This window comes from Ochotona curzoniae, unplaced genomic scaffold (genome assembly GCF_017591425.1).
Source record: "Ochotona curzoniae isolate NIBS_2020 unplaced genomic scaffold, NIBS_Ocur_1.0 patch423, whole genome shotgun sequence".
NCBI classification, from domain to species: domain Eukaryota; kingdom Metazoa; phylum Chordata; class Mammalia; order Lagomorpha; family Ochotonidae; genus Ochotona; species Ochotona curzoniae.
This window is the reverse complement of record NW_024466999.1, coordinates 382,953-400,915: the sequence shown is the minus strand read 5'-3', so window position 1 is coordinate 400,915 and position 17,963 is coordinate 382,953. Positions and strand designations below refer to the sequence as shown.

The 17,963-nt window shown below is 43.9% G+C and overlaps 1 protein-coding gene across 2 annotated transcripts in view; it reads left to right on the top strand.

Annotated features, from left to right (window-relative positions):
* Nucleotides 1-17,963, top strand: part of LOC121167718 (leucine-rich repeat-containing protein 36-like) — a 42,011-nt gene that overhangs the window by 20,546 nt on the left and 3,502 nt on the right. Inside the window, exons 6-13 of one of the 2 annotated variants that reach the window (XM_040997289.1) lie at nt 2,099-2,224; nt 4,468-4,521; nt 4,605-4,610; nt 7,822-8,259; nt 9,802-10,103; nt 14,695-14,860; nt 15,718-15,863; nt 16,629-16,752. In XM_040997289.1, the coding sequence (XP_040853223.1) occupies nt 2,099-2,224; nt 4,468-4,521; nt 4,605-4,610; nt 7,822-8,259; nt 9,802-10,103; nt 14,695-14,860; nt 15,718-15,863; nt 16,629-16,752 (1,362 nt within the window). Of the gene's footprint in view, nt 1-2,098; nt 2,227-4,467; nt 4,522-4,604; nt 4,611-7,821; nt 8,260-9,801; nt 10,104-14,694; nt 14,861-15,717; nt 15,864-16,628; nt 16,753-17,963 lie in introns of both variants that reach the window. The other variant, XM_040997288.1, reaches the window with a different exon arrangement.

The window sequence follows — 17,963 nt, the reverse complement described above, 5'->3', positions numbered from 1 at the left end:
GCACGAGCAGCTGTGAACTCCTTAGTGCTATGCCTCAGATCAATGACAGTTATGCAAAATAATGCAAAGATAAAGGGCAAACATTTAAGCAGTAAAAATATTTTTTTAAAAACTAGGCTTTTTTTTTTAGAGCAGTTTTAGATTTATAACAGACCTGAGCAGAAAATGCAGAGTTCCACAACAGCCCCACTATATTGCTGCCATTGATGAACGCACATCAACACACCCTGGTCACTCCAGGTCTATAGTTTGCATTAGGGTTAAATCTTGTTGTTGCACATTCTACAAGCTTGAAAAATGTCCCACCACATTTCAGATGGGGTCCCCCTTCCTAAGAGTCTTCTGCTCCTCTCTCTTTCCCTCAAGAGTCCTGGCAGGTGCTGATTTATTTAAAAAAATTTTACTTATTTAAATTGAAAGTCAACATTACAGAGAAAAGGAGAGAGATAGAGATAGATAGAGAGAGAGCTTAGAATTAGGAAGCATCTTAGCACCCCAGGGGGCCCCTCTGGAGGCCGTTCTCAGGGGGTCACCTTGTCCCACCTGGTGTCTCCGTCTCACTAGCTCACCACAGCTTTCTATTGCGGCACTGTTAGGTTTTAGATGCATTTAAAGTTCCTAGAGTTCTTATGTTGTTACGCACAGCTAATTCCCACAGCCAAGTCCTCTTTTCACAAGTAGTTTACCGCAAGCTGAAACACCATACGCCAGGAAATATTAGGAAGTTCTTTGTTCCAGTGGAGTAGGAATGGGAGCAGGATGGAAGGGGGGAGAAAAATGGAAGGGACCTGTCTCCTGCCATGGTGGCAGGATGGAGGCTGCCAGGGCAGAGGAAAATGACAAGATGGAGAAGGAATTGGAAGAGCTAGGCAAGAAGGGAGGGGAAGAGAGAGGGGGAAGAAGAAGGGGTGGGACCGTGGGCCACACGGACAGGTGACTGAGATTATCCGAGCCACAGGTAGGTGGGTGGAGACTAGGGGGAGGGGCCAGAAACTGGGGAGTAGGATTATCAGGTAAGGCGCCAGTTTACATCCGATTGGTCGATAACTGAATTTTGTGAGCTGTGGGGAAGAGGAAGCAGGAAATGATGGGATTTCGAATCACTCCTCACAGGCACCACAAGGTGGAAACTGGCAGAAGGACATGGTTTTTGAAGAAGGCACCAAAATTTTCAGCGCTATCTTAAATTTTACACAATCTTGCTGGTGGGGTGGGGGGGATTAATCCAAACAGCTGCAAAACTCATTTTCATCCAAGTTCCCCCTGAAAAAAACCCAAATCTCAAAATTCTGTTTTCCACTTTTATTTTCAAGTAGTTGGTCTAATGGGCAAAAACAAACAGTGGGAGGCCTTTTCTCTCTTCACACACGGGCAAGTCAAGGCAGAGGGAGGCTGGTTTAAAACGCTGCATCAGTGCAGAGCACTTAGTGCCAGGGACTGTCCCCAGCGTCTCCCGCTGGGGCTGCAGATTGCTGAATTGGTGGCAGAGCTCATTGTTTATCCACTTAAGGCAGCATGCAAAATACTCTAGGCCTCCCTCTTGATTCCTGTGGAGCACTTCATAATTTATGAAGGCATTTCATCTCCATTATCTGATTGTAACCTCATCTCAACCCTGAGAGATGGGATTAAGCTTTATCCTCATTTTACAAATGATATGATAGTGGATGCCAGTTCATATTTGGCTGTTCCTGCTCCAAACCAACTCCCTGCTTATGGCTTAGGAAAACTGTGGAGAATGGCCTGAGTCCCTGGGGTCCTTCACCCACGGGGGAGACCCGGAAGAAGCTCCTTGCTCCTGCCTTTGAATAGGCTCAGCTCCAGCCATTGTTACCAGAGGGTGGAGATCTTTGTCTCACCTTCTCTCTGTAAATGTGACTTTCCAATAAAAATAAACAAATGTTTTAAAAGTATAAAAGACAAATGATAAAAAAAGGTTCAGAAAGGCTAAGCCACCTGCCCAAATTCACATGGTTTGTGGGTGGTGACACTAGAATGAGCACTCGGTGTTTTGACTTTCCTTCTGGAAAGTGACTCTGAGACACACTGCCTCAGGTGTGGGCATAGCCTCACTGCGCTGTCTTTTCTTTTAACACAGACTCCAACAAAGGACTCTTTATTTCCTTCCCTAACCGGGAAATAAAGGATTCCCTCACGAGCACTTGTGCCACCCCAGGCAATGGGACCCCAGACCAGAAATCCGGCCCCTTTCCTCTGGGATCACAGGTAAAGTATCCACCGTCCTGTTCATCTGCTGACCAGTCCAGAGCTCGTACAGATAATTCAGTGGGCTCTCGGTCATTCATAAAGGCGTTAGAGGACTTGTTCGGAGGAAGCATTTCGCACCCTCTGAAAGGGAAAAACAGGGTCAAGTACAGAGTACCTTCTCTGCTCCGTTAATGGCAGCCTGCCCTTGGCCACTCCCACATTAACCTGTTATTGAGTACACAACTTCACACATTTGATGCCAGGCATCTCAGTCCAAAACAGGACTCTGTTAGCAGGTTTTTTTTTTTTTCTGTTGGTTTAGAAATATCTTTTCTACCTATTTTTTCCATCTCTTGTTGCCTTGTCTCTTACATTTTCTACCTCAGCCTTTTAATTTCTGAGCCTTACAGGTTAAGGGTAGCTTTCCTAAAGGCACCTCCTCAGCATAATGGAAAAGTTAGAGGGTGAAGATGGCCTTGAAGCTGTGGGCTCTGGGCAGGTGGAGATCATGCCAAATGGGAGAAGAATTTGAAATTGAGAGTGTTTAAATAAATGATGGAGGTTGGGATAGCAACATTATACAAGACTTATTTGTGATGATCCAAGGAGAAGAACTGATGACTTTGTAGGCACTATCTCCTCTATCTGACATTTTGTTGATAAAGCAAAATTATAAGAAGTATCCAGGACGAGAACAAAAGACTCTTATTAACCCACAATTTAGACCACCAAGATTATGTTAATAGAAAGATTATTGTTTTCAGTTTGATTATACAGGAGTTTTTTAAGTTATGGAAAATACATATATTATAAAAACACTTTGCATGGATTCTAAAAACTTTTGGCACTAAGAACTTATTTTAACTTCATTTCCCATAAACTTTTTGCAGTGCTCTCATGTGGTACTTCTATCTTTTAAAAGATATTTTAGCACTTAATGAGCTTATTTGTTTTTGGAACTTGTATTTGGCAACTTGGAAACTATCTCATTTATCCTTCCAAAAACATATTTGAGAGACAGAGAATTAGCTCTGATTTGCAGGTTTACCCCTGAGATGTGCACAATAACCAGTGTTGGATCGGCCAAAGCCGGGAGGCCAGAACTCAGGCCAAGTCCCTCATGTGGATGGCAGAGGTCCAGGCACTTAAGCTATCACCTGCTGCCTCTCGGGATGCAGATTAGCAGGAAGATGGAGCTGAGAGCAGTATCAGGAATCAAACCTAGGCAGTCTGATATGGGGTATAAGTGATTCAAATAGCAATTAGGCCAAATGTCTGCCCTGAAAATTGACAATTAAAAAAAAATTAGAATTGATTTTAGGAAATGTAGACAAAGAACATACCACAGTTTAAAAATAAGTCTGAAAATGCTTTTTTAAATGACCAGGGAAAAAAATTGAATGATTTTATGTAATCCTTTTTTTTAGAAATAAGGAAATAGAATTTCTTTCTTGACATGTAACCAGAAAAATAATAGTTTTAAAAAACAAATCCTAGATAGTTTTCCAATTTGCCTCAATCTTTGTCTAGCTGTTTTTCAGATTAATTTTTAGTCTATTAAAACTTCCATCAAGTACCATAATCAATATTCAGAAAAAAAACATGGGGAGCCCCCTCCTTTTTTTTTTTTTTTTTTTTCTTGAGTGGCAATCAGGGAGGAGGGTGGAAATCACTCTCATATATATCTACTGGTCAACTTGCCAAATGCCCACACAGGCCACAGCCAGCACACAAGAACTCAACCCAAGTCTCTGATGTGGTTGGCGGGCACCAACCACTGGAGCCATCACCAACTGCCTCCCAGTGTTTTCCTTAAAGGGAGCTGGAGTCAGAAGCCAAAACCAGACATCACATGCTGGTCACCGGGAATCTCAACCACTGACTTAACCGTTATGCCAAACTCTAGTTCCAGTTGGAAGATCTAAACAGAAGAAGTCAGGAAAGGTAGCCTATCTAATTTCTATCTTGAGTTATCTAAAATAAAGGAAGTGGGGAAAAAAAAGAATCAATCCATCAAACAGAGGAAGTACAGCATTTCATGGGCTGGTAAGTCCTCTAGCTAAGGATTTCCAGGAGTCAGCTGCTTCAGAGCAACTCCTTATATTCTGACAGCTTGTCCTAGGTTGAACCATTGCCAACCATCCCAAGAAGGGATGGACTTCTAGTTAGGAGAAAAGTACACTAATTCTTGCTCATCTAGTAAGCTCATATTTGAATGCCCATGGATGCCTTTCAACCTAAACTTTTAAACTTTTTCTTAAATGCAGGAAATGACAAGAAGGGAGCTGCCAAGTGACAATCACCAAGAAGATGGTAAATTCTTTGTTCTTTGATTAATTTTCCCCACTTTGAGTATGACCGGATTTGGAAGAAGAGGGAGATGTGCTGGTCCCAAGGCCTTGGTTAGGGGGACCAGCTAATTCCCTAATTTGCTTGTGTGCCCTGGGTGCTTAGTGACCCGGGAGGCTTTCCTGCTTCAGGAGTAACCGTTCTGGCCTCCTCTGGACTTCTGGTATTGGCTGATTTTTCTGCGTCTTTGTAAACTTGCTCTCATTTGGGTTTGTAGCGTTTCCATTCACTTTCCCCCTCCACTAATGTATAAGTTAAATGTGATTTTTGCATTTTTAGTAGTGCCCACAAAACAATATGGGACCTCAACTTGTCCAGTTTTAAAACGTGCCAATATTTTTAAATTGTCTCTTGTATAACTCAAAGACTTGAGTATTTTACTCCTTTGCGTTCTTTCCTATTTATAATTATTATGAATTTTATTTCCCTATATTTTAATTTCCTATATAACACAAGATACATTTATATAGTCAAGTGTTCATTTAGGGTTATCCAGACATTTGCCATGTTGCTTGCTCTTCATTTCCTTTCTCATCCCAGCCTTCCCTTCTGAGATTATTTGCTTCCAATGTACCATAAAACCTTTAGCCTATTTTCTCGTGTGAGCCTTTTAGCAATGAACTCTGTAGTACTGGGTGATCTGAAAAGGCGTCTGTTTTCCCAGCATTCTGGAAGGATGTTTCCTGGGTGTGGATTTCTAGGCAAGCAGTTGTTTGTTTCAGAATGGTGAAGCTAATCTACTGTATTAGGCCTTCGGCTCGCCGCTGCTTTCCCAAGCCATTAGCAAGGAGCTGGATCAGAAACAGAATGGCGAGACATGAACTGGTGCCCAGATGGGATACTGGCACTACAGGCACAAGCTTAGCCTGCTATGCCATGGCGCCAGTCCCAGTGTCCACTCTCTTTTATGGTTGCTTTTCAAAAAGTCAGCTGGAAATCTGTCCTTCCCGCAAGAAGAATCTGTCTTGTTTGAGATTGCCCAATAGTCTCTGGTTTCATGCAGCTTTACTGTGATGCATAAATTTCTTTACATTCTTTTCTGTTTAGTATTTGTTATACTTGAATCTGTGGTTTGTGTCTCATGACTTCTAGCAAGTACTACAAATACTATCTGGGACCCATTGTTTGTTTCCCAAACATCTCGGACTCTTGTTTAATAAATATATGGCAGTGGTTTTCACTTTGTCCTTTTAGTCATCTTTTTGGCTGGTCTGAATTCTGGCTAATTCCTTTTGATACATAGTTCAGTTAAATATATATATATATTTAATTTATATTTAATATATATATATATATTTAACTGTGCCCAGTTTGTCTGTTGAATCATTCATTTCAGTTGCTTTATTTCTTAGTTCTTTAGATTTGATTTGATTCATTTTCAAATCCTCTGGATATATTTTTTTAACTGAAAAAAGTTTCTGGGCCAGGCGCAAATAGCTTAGTGGCTAAGTCCTCACCTTACACGCACTGGAATCCCATATGGGTACTGGTTTGTGTCCCAGCTGACCCACTTCCCATCCAGCTCCTTGTCTGTGTCCTGAGAAAGCAGATGAGGATGGCCCAGAGCCTTGGGATTCTGCACCCACTTGGGAAACCCGGAAGAAGCTCCTGACTCCTGGCTTCTGATCAGCTCATCTCCAGTCATTGACCTGGGATGCGGACATAAGATCTTTTTCTCTGTCTCTCCTTTTCTCTGTAAATCTGTCTTTCCAACAAAAATAAATAACTCTTAAAATAAATAAATAATTAAATCTTTCTTACAAGTTTCTTTTCATCTACTTAAAAGGCAGAGAGTGAGAGAGCAAAATCCCATCCACTCTCCCGATTTTGTTTACAACAGGCCCACTGATCAGGTCAAGTCAGAAAACCACAGCTCCATCTGGATCTCCCATATGAGTGGCAGGAACCCAAGTACCTGCATCATCCTCTGCTATTTCCCATTTTGAATTAGCAGGGAACTGGATCAGAAGCAGAGCCGCTGGGACTTAAATCAGCGCTGTAAGATGCAGGCATTTGAATCTGTGGCTTAAGCCACTGTGTCACACTGTCTGCTTTTTGGATCACTTTTTAAAATAAGAAAATTTCCAGTTTGGTTTATAAATGTATTGATTGTTTCAAAAGGCAGTCAGAGAGACAGAGATAGATCTTCCATCCAGTGGTTTACTCCCCAGAGGCCTGCAGCATCCAGAATTGGGCCAGGCCAAAGCCAGTAGTTTGGAACTCAGTATGGGCTTCTCATATGGGTGTCAGGGACCCAAGAACTTGAGTCATCACCTGCTACTCCCAGGAGGTATGCTAGCAGGAAGCCAGAATTGGAAACAGAGCTAGGGCTTGAGCCAGGTACTCCGGTATGGCCTGCAAACATCCAAGTAGCATGCTAAGCTAGGCCCAAAATATCAAAAGTGGTGACCAAGAAAAAACTCAGGCTTCACACTTTTAGGAGAAAGAGTCTGAGGAAGTGATTAATAGGAAAGTCATCTTTAGAATCCCACAGATTCTGGGCCCAGCATGATAGCCTAGCAGCTAAATCCTTGCCTTGCATGTATCAGTTTCCGTATGGGCACTGGCTCCTAGCTCCGGCCATTGCAGCTACTTGAGTAATATATCAGTGGATGGGAGATCTTTTTGTCTCTCCTTTTCTCTGTAGATCTGTCTTTCCAATACAAATAAATAAATATATTTTTTAAATGTTGTAGATCCTTCACTGCTTATGTAAGTGACTCATACCCTTTATTGTTGTTGCTCTGTGTGGAGGTTGTTTCATCTGTCTATGCCACCATATATCAAAATGCTCAAAATACAGCCAGTGCAATAGCACAGCAGGCTAGTCCTCTGCCCAGTGGCATTGGCATTTCATGTGGACACTGGTTCATTTCTCGGCTGCTCTACTTCCTTTTCAGCTCCCTGCTTGTGGCCTGGAAAAGCAGCAGAGGATGGCTCAAGTCTTTGGGACCCTATATCCACCTGGGAGACCTGGAAAAGGTGCTTGGCTCCCAGCTTTGGACCAGCTCAGCTCTGGCCATTGCAGCCATTTTGGGGAGTGAGCCAGTGGATGGAAGATCTTTTCCCTCCATTTCTGCTTTCTGTAAAATCTACCTTTCAAATAAAAATAAATAAATCTAAAAAAAAAAAAGAAAGAAAGAAAGAAAAATTATCAAACATTTTCCCCCCGGAATGCTTCATGATAGGGTGGACAATGCTGGTACCTCAGGTGACCCAGGCAGAAATCTCACTATGTTTTGTTCTTTTCCTTTCCTTGACTAGAATTCAGACATTACTCTCCTCATCAGCCAGCAGCACGATCCCCAGAGAAGATGACTAGAGATGGGTACCGAGTATCTTTTGTGGACAGTAAATCTTCGTGTTCTCCAGAAAAGGACTCCATGATGAAACTCGACAGTTTTCAGCTCCCGCACGATGCCTCACCGGGTAAACGCCTGGATGTGGGTGATTCCAGCCAGATCCATCCCTGTCAGTTACCCACCAGTGTCGGTTTGGAAAATTATGACAGTCATTATTCTCAAACTCTGTCTCTGCACGGAAGTCTTGGTAAAAGACCTCAGAGGAGCAAGAGCTACAGAGACTATAGCCTAAAGCCCTCAAATGAGCTAAAGGCCACCGCATCCCATTCTTGCGGCGACTTACTGACTTCCTTTTCAAACTCCAACGCCAGCACCGGGAGACTTTTGAAGCTTAGTTCAGGTATCAGTTTCCTGTCAGATTCCACATCTTTTTCCATAGGCATAAAGAGCAAAAATGTATAACTGGGAAAATGGGAATTAGCATGTCTTAATTTGCCTTAGCATTTTGTAAATCGTATTTCAAGGTCAACATTGGTTCAGGGAACTCCCAGAAATCTGACCGGAGAGACGACAGCTCTGAGGGAATGTGCTCCTGAGAGCCGAGTGAGTGCAGTGTGTGGTCACTCTGTGTCGTGTGTTTAAATAGGGAAGAACTGGGGACTGAGCTGGGACCCTAGGGCTTGGCCATACAGAAAACGTGTGAAGACAGCTTCTGGGGGTGTGTGGCAGTCAAGGCCTCCTTGAGAAGGATCCAGGAGAGACTTGAAGGCAAGACTGTAGAGTTGCCAAATACCTGGCAGGGAAGGGGACCAAAAAAAAAAAGTATATATAAAAGCTGGAGTGGGATGTAAGGCCAAGGAGATGGAAATGATGTGATAGAGGAAACAAAACTGATGACACAGGAGAGAAAAGGAACAATTCCAAGGAAACAATCCTAGATCCGTCCAAAGGACCTGTGGGGTCAGTCTGCAGGAGAGACTTAGACATGGGTAGAGGCACACTGTTCATCCACTGTAAGAAAGAAAGTTGAGAATTGAGGGTTACAAATGTCTGGGGGGCTTCTAAAAACTCATGCAAAATGGAATGAAGAGGCACGTTTATTCAGGTACAATTTTTTTTTTGGCGGCGGGGATTCACACGTGATGTTTTGGTAACCTGCCTTGTCCAGGTGAGGTGGCAGGCTGCATGGTGGGGTTCCACGACCAACACCTATGCTTTCTCAGCTTAAGAAAGGGCATCAACTCCTGAGAAGAAGCAGGTGCATGCATGGTGCCAGGGGTCTGAGAAAGAGGTGCGAGTTAGTCATGTGAGACAATAGAGAGCTAAACTGATCCTGGCTGGGAGTGTACTAAGGGCTCAGACAGTGCTGGGGCTGGCCCTGTGGCACATTTTGATGAGCCACTGCCTGTGGTACCGGCATCTCATGTGGGTACAAGTACGAATCCCAGCTGATCCACTTCTAACCCAGCTTCCTGCTTATAGCCTAGAAAAGCAAAGCAGGATGTTCTAAAACCTTGTGACCCTGTAACCATGTGGGAGACCTGGAAGAAGTAGCTGACTCCTGGCTTCAGACCAGCACAGCCCTTGCTCTAGTGGCCATTTGGAGAATGACCCAAGGGACTGAGGATCTCTCCTTCCTCTCTCTCTAACGCTGCCTTTCGAATGAAGAACACAAAAGACTGTGCCATGAGTTTAAAGCAAGGAAGGTCAGAACAGCTGCATGTCCTCCGGCCACAGTCCACTGCCCCAGTGCAGGCTCAGAGTATGTGGACTATTGGCTTTACCAGAGATGGGGAGGGAGGGAGAAAGGGTCCAGAAACTTGGGGGGTACATGCTAAGGAATCATGATGCATGACCTCTGGACCAGGAATGAGTGGGAGTCAGCAGGAAGCTGCAGGGTAGGTTCATCTCCCACTGTGTTTCCTCCACCTCTCCCCAACAGATCTGTACGCCACAACCCATTACAGCAGTGACCCTGCTCTGCTCCTGCATGTTGACCAGCAATCAGCCAGCAGCCTCGGCGGCGACTCAGCAACGCGTGGTCCTTTCCCCACAACCGCCTCCATCCTGGGAAACCCTCTGCCTGCTCCACTGCTCCTGCCACCAGGGGCCTCAGAAGATAGAGGGTTCTGGAGCAAGAGGTCCACCAGCCCATCACGAAGGGGATTCGAGCGGAAGGACTCTGTCCTCACCCACCTGAGCCCAAAGCATGAGTTCAGGGACCTTGCAGGCAGCGAGGCAAGTGTTGGCTTGTTTACATGGGTATAAGAAATGTAGCAGGTTCCAGGCTGTAACGGGGTTTTTGAGGGATGGGGTTTAGGGGAGAATGACAAGGTGGTTCTAACCTAACCAATACTGCGTGCATGCAAAGGGGTTCATACTGCCAGATTAAAACCTTTTTTAGATTAACTATTTACTTTTATTGGAAAAGCAGATTTACACAGAGAAGGAGAGAGAAAGATCTTCCATCCACTCATTCACTTCCCAAATGTCCATAACAGCCCCAGAACCAAACCAATCCAAAGCTAGGAGCCAGGAGCCTCTTCCAGGTCTCCTTTATGGGTGAAGGGTCCAAGGCTTTGAGCCATCCTCCACTGCTTTCCCAAGCCACAAGCAGGGAGTTGGAAGGGAAGTGGGGCAGCCAGGACACGAACCAACACCCATGTGGGATCACAGCACTTGCAGGTGGAGGATGAGCCAATTGAGCCATTGCACCAGAACCAGGCTACAGCCTTTGATTTGTCCACTCTTGGGAAAGTTATCCACCTCTTCACTGCCACAGTCACTGTTTGCTCATTTCAGTCACAGGAAGAAAGCTCCCTGAACTATTTCCAGAGTAATATGGGGTGGAGAAATGCTTTGATAAGAAGTGATAGACAGATTTACTAACAGGAAGGAAGGCGGAAGTAGCAGGGGTCCCTGGGTGATGTTTACAGTTTCATCATGTTTATTCCTCTGCTCCAGCCACAATCAGCTAACTTGAAACTGTTCTCATGGAAGCCTGGGCTTGGCTTTGCTGTCTATAAATTTGAGTGCAACTTTTCTTTTTTCTGAAGCAGCAGCAACAGAAGATGAATTAGATTTTCCTAGGAATTTTGGGCTGAAAATGGTTGAGAGAACAAACAGAAAAATCTGTAAGTGTTCTCACATATCCAAACAATTATTTTATGAAATCAGAGAATGGAAGAGTTATGTGATAAAAAGTATCTAGTTCTGGGCCTGGTACAATAGCGTAGTGGCTAAATCCTCAACTTCCATCTGCCAGGATCCCATGTGAGTGCTGGTTCAAGTCCCAGCTGCTCTACTCACATTTCCAAGTTTCCAACTGCTTGTGGCCTGGGAAAGCAGTTAAGGACAACCCAAAGCCTTGGGACCCTGCACTGGCATGGAAGACCAGGAAGAAGCTCCTGGCTCCTGGCTTCAGGTCAGCTCAGCTCTGGCTGTTGTGGCCACTTGGGGAGTGAACCAGTAGATGGAAGATCCAGGTCTCCTGCGTGGCAGGAACCCAGTTACTGAGCCATCACTGCTGACTTCCAAGGTCTGCACTGATAGGAAGCTGGAGCCATGAGTCTGGAGTCAGGAATCAAACTTAGGTATGTGGGTGTTTTAACCATAAGGCTCAATGCTCATTCCTTTAAAAAAAAAAAAAAAAAAAAGGATATTAGGAACTAATATGGGTTGGACCACCACTTGTAGTACCAGCATCCCATGTGAGAGTATCAGTTCAATTCCCAGATGCTCTGCTTTCCATCCAGCTCATGAACCTGGAAAGGCAGAGATGGTCCAAGCACTTGGGCCATGCCACCCACCTGGGAGACCCAGACAGAGTTCTAGCCTCCCGGCTTCAGCCTGGACTAGCCTCTGTCATGCAGTCATTTAGAGCGTGAACCTGCTGATAAAACGGGTTCTGTCTCTCCCATTCACTCTGTAATCCCACCTTTCAAATAGATTTTTTTCTAATTATGTTTTTTACCAACTGACTTCAGAGGTCTAAATAATTTATGAAAATTCATGAAAATTTTATTTTAAAAAGCTTTAAGACATAATTTTCTGAAAACTAAAAGACCCATAGAAGTAATAAAATTAGACAAAAGACTCAGCAAATTGTAATAAATGAAAATGCTGAAGGGCATATTTAAGTTTCCAAGTTGTTCTATGATATACACACAAAATTACCCATGCCTAAAAGCCAATGGCAGTAAATATTTGTCATAGTCAGATTTGAGAAGGCCTGCTAGAGTGACTGTGGTATAATTGGATCACCTGTGATCCCCTCTCAGCAGGCAGGTGGTTAACTTCATAAATCTCAGGATTCAGCTCTTCAAACATCCACAGTCCTTACACAGAGCTCACAGGGCCCATGTTCAGTGCAGATTCATTGAACAAATACTTATTTTTTAAAAGATTTTATTTTTATTGAAAAGGCAGATTTACAGAGAAGAAGAGAATGATCTTCCATCTGCTGGTTTACTCCCCAAGTGGTCGCAATGGCCAGAGGTGAACTGACCCGAAGCCAGGAATGTCTTCTGGGTCTCCTACATGAGTGCAGGGTCCCCAGACTTTGGACCATCCTCTACTGCTTTCCCAGGCGACAAGCAGGGAGTTGGCTGGAAAGAAGAGTAGCCAGGACACAAACCAGTGCCCATATGGAATCCCAGTGCGTGCAAGGCAAGGATTTAGCGGCTAGGCTATTGCTCTGGGACCGAACACATACTTATTCCATTTGTAATTACTCATAGGCTGCAGCCTGGACCACTCATATCATTAATGTCACTGGTTTTGACTTTCACAACCATCAGGTGTAACAGCATTAGCCAATTCATCATCTATATATTTTTTTTGCATCAAAAGAACCAGATTAAGAAACAATTTGGCTATTTTCAATATGTATCAGCCTTTCTTGAAATCCTAAAACTACAGAAAAGAAGATTGGTAGGTAGATTTGTAAAAGTTCACAAACAGATGAAAGATGGGTCATGTCAGAATGAATAAAAAGAATTGTGGATTTTCTGTATGGATATGTATATCTCTATATAGGATTCTTGCTTAATAAAAGGCTTATTTTCTACAGGAACCAATAATAACATTTAACACAAAACATTTAAAATATTATGTGGGGTATGGGGACGGCCATTTGTCTCAGCAGTTTTATCATCACATATATCACATATCATACACAGCAGAATGCTCCATTGAATGCTGGCAACTGGGATTATTATCAAGCATTCCTATTGATGTGTGTCTTGGGAGGCAGCAGACCATGAATAAAATAACTGGAGTCTCAGCCATCCACTTGGGAAACTTAGAAGAAGTTCTAGATTTTCCCTAGCACTGGCTGCTGCAAGCACATGGGGAGTAAACCTTTTAAATAAAATGAACACAATTTTAAAAATTAAAATGTTATAGGACATTATCTACTAATATATGTTCAAAGCATATTGACTTACAGTTTTATTAAATTATTGCTGGTTTTATTTTACTATACATAATAGATTTTAGGATGTTCTTCTTAGGGCCCAGCATTATGGCACAAGTTAAGCTGCCACTTGTGACACCAGCATCCTATAAGGGAATGCCAGTTTGAGTTCTGGCTGCTCCACTTCCAATCCAACTTCCTGCAAATGCCCCTGGGAAAGCAGCAGAAAATGACCCAAATGCTTAGGCACCTGTCACCTGTATATGGCAAACTCAGAGGGAGTTCCAGGTGCCGGGCTTTAGCCTGGACCAGCTCCAGCCATTGTGACCATTTGGGAAGTAAACCAGTGAACAGAAGATCTCTCTCTTTCTTTCTATGTTATTCTGATTTTCAAATAAATAAATTTGTATTTTAAAAAAAACAATATTAAAAAAAGAGATGGTCTTCAAAAAGTTCATGAAAAATATCTAGTAAGAAAAACTGAAGCATAGATTTCAAAAGTCTTTCACATCAAAATTAATCCAGCTTTCAATTCCGTTTCCCCACCAAATTTTTAACCTGCCCTAAAATAATGAGCCATAGTGTGGGTGTTAACACATTTTTGTTGTAAATGTATTCTAAAAATCTCCATGGAAAACTGCAATAGAAGATACTATTATCTTTGGAAGTATCCTTGAATATCTTATATATTTTCCTGGGATATAACTTTCATATTATTCAACTTCAAGGTGAAAGTTGAAACCATATTTCTTTTTTTAAAAAGATTTATTTAATTTTCATTACAAAGTCAGATGTACAGAGAGGAGGAGAGACAGAGAGGAAGATCTTCCGTCCGATGATTCACTCCCCAAGTGAGTGCAACGGCCGATGCTATGCTGATCCAAAGCCAGGATCCAGAAACTTCTTCCAGGTCTCCCACGTGGGTGCAGGGTCCCCAGGCTTTGGGCCGTCCTCGACTGCTTTCCCAGGCTACAAGCATAGAGCTGGATGGGAAGTGGAGCTGCTGGGATTAAATGGGATCCCAGCGCTTTCAGGACAAGGACTTTAGCTGCTAGGCCATGGCGCCGGGCCCAAAATCATAGTTTAAAAAAAAAAAAAAAAAGCTTTCTTTTTTATTGGAAAGACAGAGACAGTTCTCTTCCATCCTTTGGTTCACTCCCCAAATGCACAACAGCCAGTGCTGGACAAAGCCGAAACCAGGGGGCTGGAATTCTATCCTGGTCTCCCACATGGGTGGCAGGAGCCCAACGCCTTGAGCCATCACCTGCTACTTCTAAGGAAGAACATTAGCAGGGAGCTGGAATGTGACCCTGAACCCACTTTTAACTTAAAAAAACTATTGTAAGATTTTAAATGTCTGGCTTTTTCATCTATTATGTAAGAATGACAACTGGTTGGAGGTTTTGTTTTTTTCTTGAGCCTCTCTCTAGCGACCTGGGCAGTTTGCATGGTTTGCCAGGAAACCACAGTCCCCCAATCTCTGCCAGAACCCCGCACGTGGCCACTGTCCTCAGACAGCTCCTGGAGCTGGTGGATAAGCACTGGAACGGCTCTGGCTCGCTCCTCCTCAACAAGAAGTTCCTCGGTGAGTGAACGCATGTGCAGTTCCTGGAGAGGTGTGGGCTCCACTTTGTGTTCCGCTGTCACTCGGCCCCAATCTGCTTTTTTCTTACATTCTTCTTCCCTGTGTTTTTGTTTTGTTTTTTTTACCAGCACTCTCACCCATTGCTTTGTTCTTCCTGTGTGTATAAGTGTTTGGCGAAACATGGAGTGACTGAATGTGAAACAGAGACTGGTTCTGTTAATGCTTGAAATTTTCAACAATGAATGCAAAAGAAATGGGATTTGACCATCAGAGTTCTAGATGACTTAAAACATTATGATTTGAATTTATATGATCCAAAAAACCTCAGGGGAAAATCAGAAGTTAAGCAAAATTGAGTTTTAATTTGAAAAATGCATGCTTTCAGGGTGACCAAATGGACTTATTAGGCTTTTCTGTTTGGGGTTTTTTTTGTTTGTTTTTTCTGGGGAACATGGGTTCAACAGTCAAGTGAATGTTGATTCATGTGTTGATTTGTTGGTTTACTAGAAAAAGAGTTCAAAGAAACATTGGTGATACGAAAGCTTAGGTACAAACTAGAAACGTAAAGGTTGTTGACTTTGGAAACAATCCTAGCCCAGCTGTGCTGCCTCCTGTGCAGCCCCCTCTTGCTCCCATTTGTGAGAAACTGTCCTTTGAAGCCATCGAGCAGTGACCAGACCAGGAGCAATGCTTTCAGTGGCGCTGCTGTCCCCTCTGAGGGCCATGGAGACAGTCTCGCAGAGCTGAGATGTGGGGTGGCCCCGCGGGTCCTGCAGAAGCCAGCAGTGAGGGACTAGGAATTCTGGGCTGGAGCTTGCAAGCCTGGCCTGTATGTGCCCACCCTAAATTTTTGGCAGGTCCTGCCCGAGACTTGCTTCTGTCTTTGGTAGTCCCTGCTCCACCTCAGCACTGGAGCCGCTCCCACCCTGAAGACACCCAGAAAGCCTTCTGCAATAGAGAGGCAGAACTGAAGGAGGCGGGCCTGCTGGTCCCCAACGACATGGTAAGCATCTGCCTTTCCCCTCCTCCTTGGCCTGCAAAGGGCAGAGCAGGTCCGGCTGGGGTAGTTGTGCACCCTTACCAGTCCTCATCCCCAGGGAACCACCTCCCCACCCCACCCCAACCACACTTACACAAAAAGGCAGGCTGAGCAAAATCAGAACCAGAATCCATCAAGACAGCCACAGCTTGGAAGTCTGCAGGGCTGACTCCTTCACCCTAACCCTGGTCCAAAAATTCTATAGGAAGCCTTGAACTGAAGAAGAATCAAAACAAATGAACAAACAAAAATGCTAGTGTGAACTGTTGAGGGCCATATTCTCGATGGCAGTGGCTTGATCTCAGTAAGGGATGAAGGCCCATTCTCTAGGCTTCTCTCCTCCCCTCCCGATGGAGTGGAATCCGGGGCCTGTGGGAGAGGAAGGAGGAGCTGGCCTCTGCAGCTGTCCCTGTGCCTGTTGCTTAACACGCAAGGATTTTCACTTCTAGAAATGGACTGTAGATGACTCAGAACGCTGGCCTTCCGACAGAACGGCCACTTGTTCTGCAAGAGCACTGGCTGACTCCCTGGAGAGACGGCAGCCCCAGGCGGTCAGTGTGTTCTGGCAAATTGGAGCTCCCACTTAGCAGCGAATAAAACGCTAGTGAGACAGTCTGTCCTCCATCGGGACACCAGGAGAGCAGGAGGGTCTCCTTGGCAAGTGCTCCTCAGGACTTATGTCTGTATTCCTCCTCTTACTGTGTCTGTATTCTGTTTTCTGATCTACAGGAAAGTTTGAAGCAAAAACTAGTCAGAGTGTTGGAGGAAAACCTCATGTTGTCAGAAAGAATTCAGCAGTTGGAGGCAGGTGCAGGCTTCTCAGTTGTGAGTGGGCAGCAGTCCCATAATTATGGTAAGTTCAGAGAAGTGGGAGGTAGATAGGGAAGAGTGGGAGGGCAGTGAGTGAGTGAGTGAATGTGTGTGTGTGTGTGTGTCCCAACACAGCTGCCCATCTCATAAAACTCCTCACCATCGCCTTACGATAGAGGTCACTTGAGTTATTGCCAGACCAAAGCTCTTTGTAAACCACATGCAAATGTTGTGCTCACCATTATTTTCGAGAACATCACTTTTTGTGATACTAAATAGGAAGTTTGAAAAATACGAGACCTGTGACCAATCAATAATTTCCATTCAAGTTTTTGAAATATTTTCTTCTACCTTGCCTCTGTATACATTTTTAACCCCAAATTAAAAATTAGATCCTTTTTTAAAAAAAAATCAATATGAAAAATAAAAACTGATTCTTGACCTCATCCTAAATACAGAACCTCCCTGTTACTTCAGGAAGTTCCCAGGTCCCCTGTGTGGTCAGTGTGCTTGACTCTCCACCCCCTGGAAGTCACCGACCTGATGTTTGCATTTCAGTGTTAATAACGGATCAATACAGGCACTTCCTATAGTGTCCCACGCATGTACCACCTTCATCCAACCAGGGCTCTGATAGTTACCTCTAAGGTTCACAATCATAGAGAAACCTGTCATTATTTATACTAATGGCTATATAGAGTAAGTAATTCTGCAGAATATCTGGATATTCAGAAGACCCAAAGTGGGAAAAAAGATCCATAGTAAAACCCTTCTCTGAAATGACTCTGTCGCCATTGGCTGAAGCACAGTACAAGTGCTGACACCCTGGTAAATCATGCTTTTAGTGTCTGCAGACATCTCAGGCTGCTTTCCAAGGAGGCACTCCTAGAGGTAGAGATGGAGGGGCCAAGGAGGCGGTCATCTTTGAGGCTTTTGCAGCATGCTGCCAAGTTGATCCCCATTGAGGCTGCAGCCCTTCACCCCTAGCAGCCATGCATACTCAAACGCCCTTTGAACCCCATCCTTGCCAACACCGAGTATTTTTCTTCGCTGCCACTGTGATTAGTAAAAAATAACATTTATCTTGATTTGCACTATCTTTTTACTAGCATAGTTTGGGCTATCATTTTTGACAAATTAGCACAAGCACCGATAAGCAAATTACAGACATTTGAATATGTATGAGGAATCTGATTTGCAAGTTCTGATTTGGAACTCCTGCCTTTCTCGTTAAATCTAAGCTCTGTCTGATAT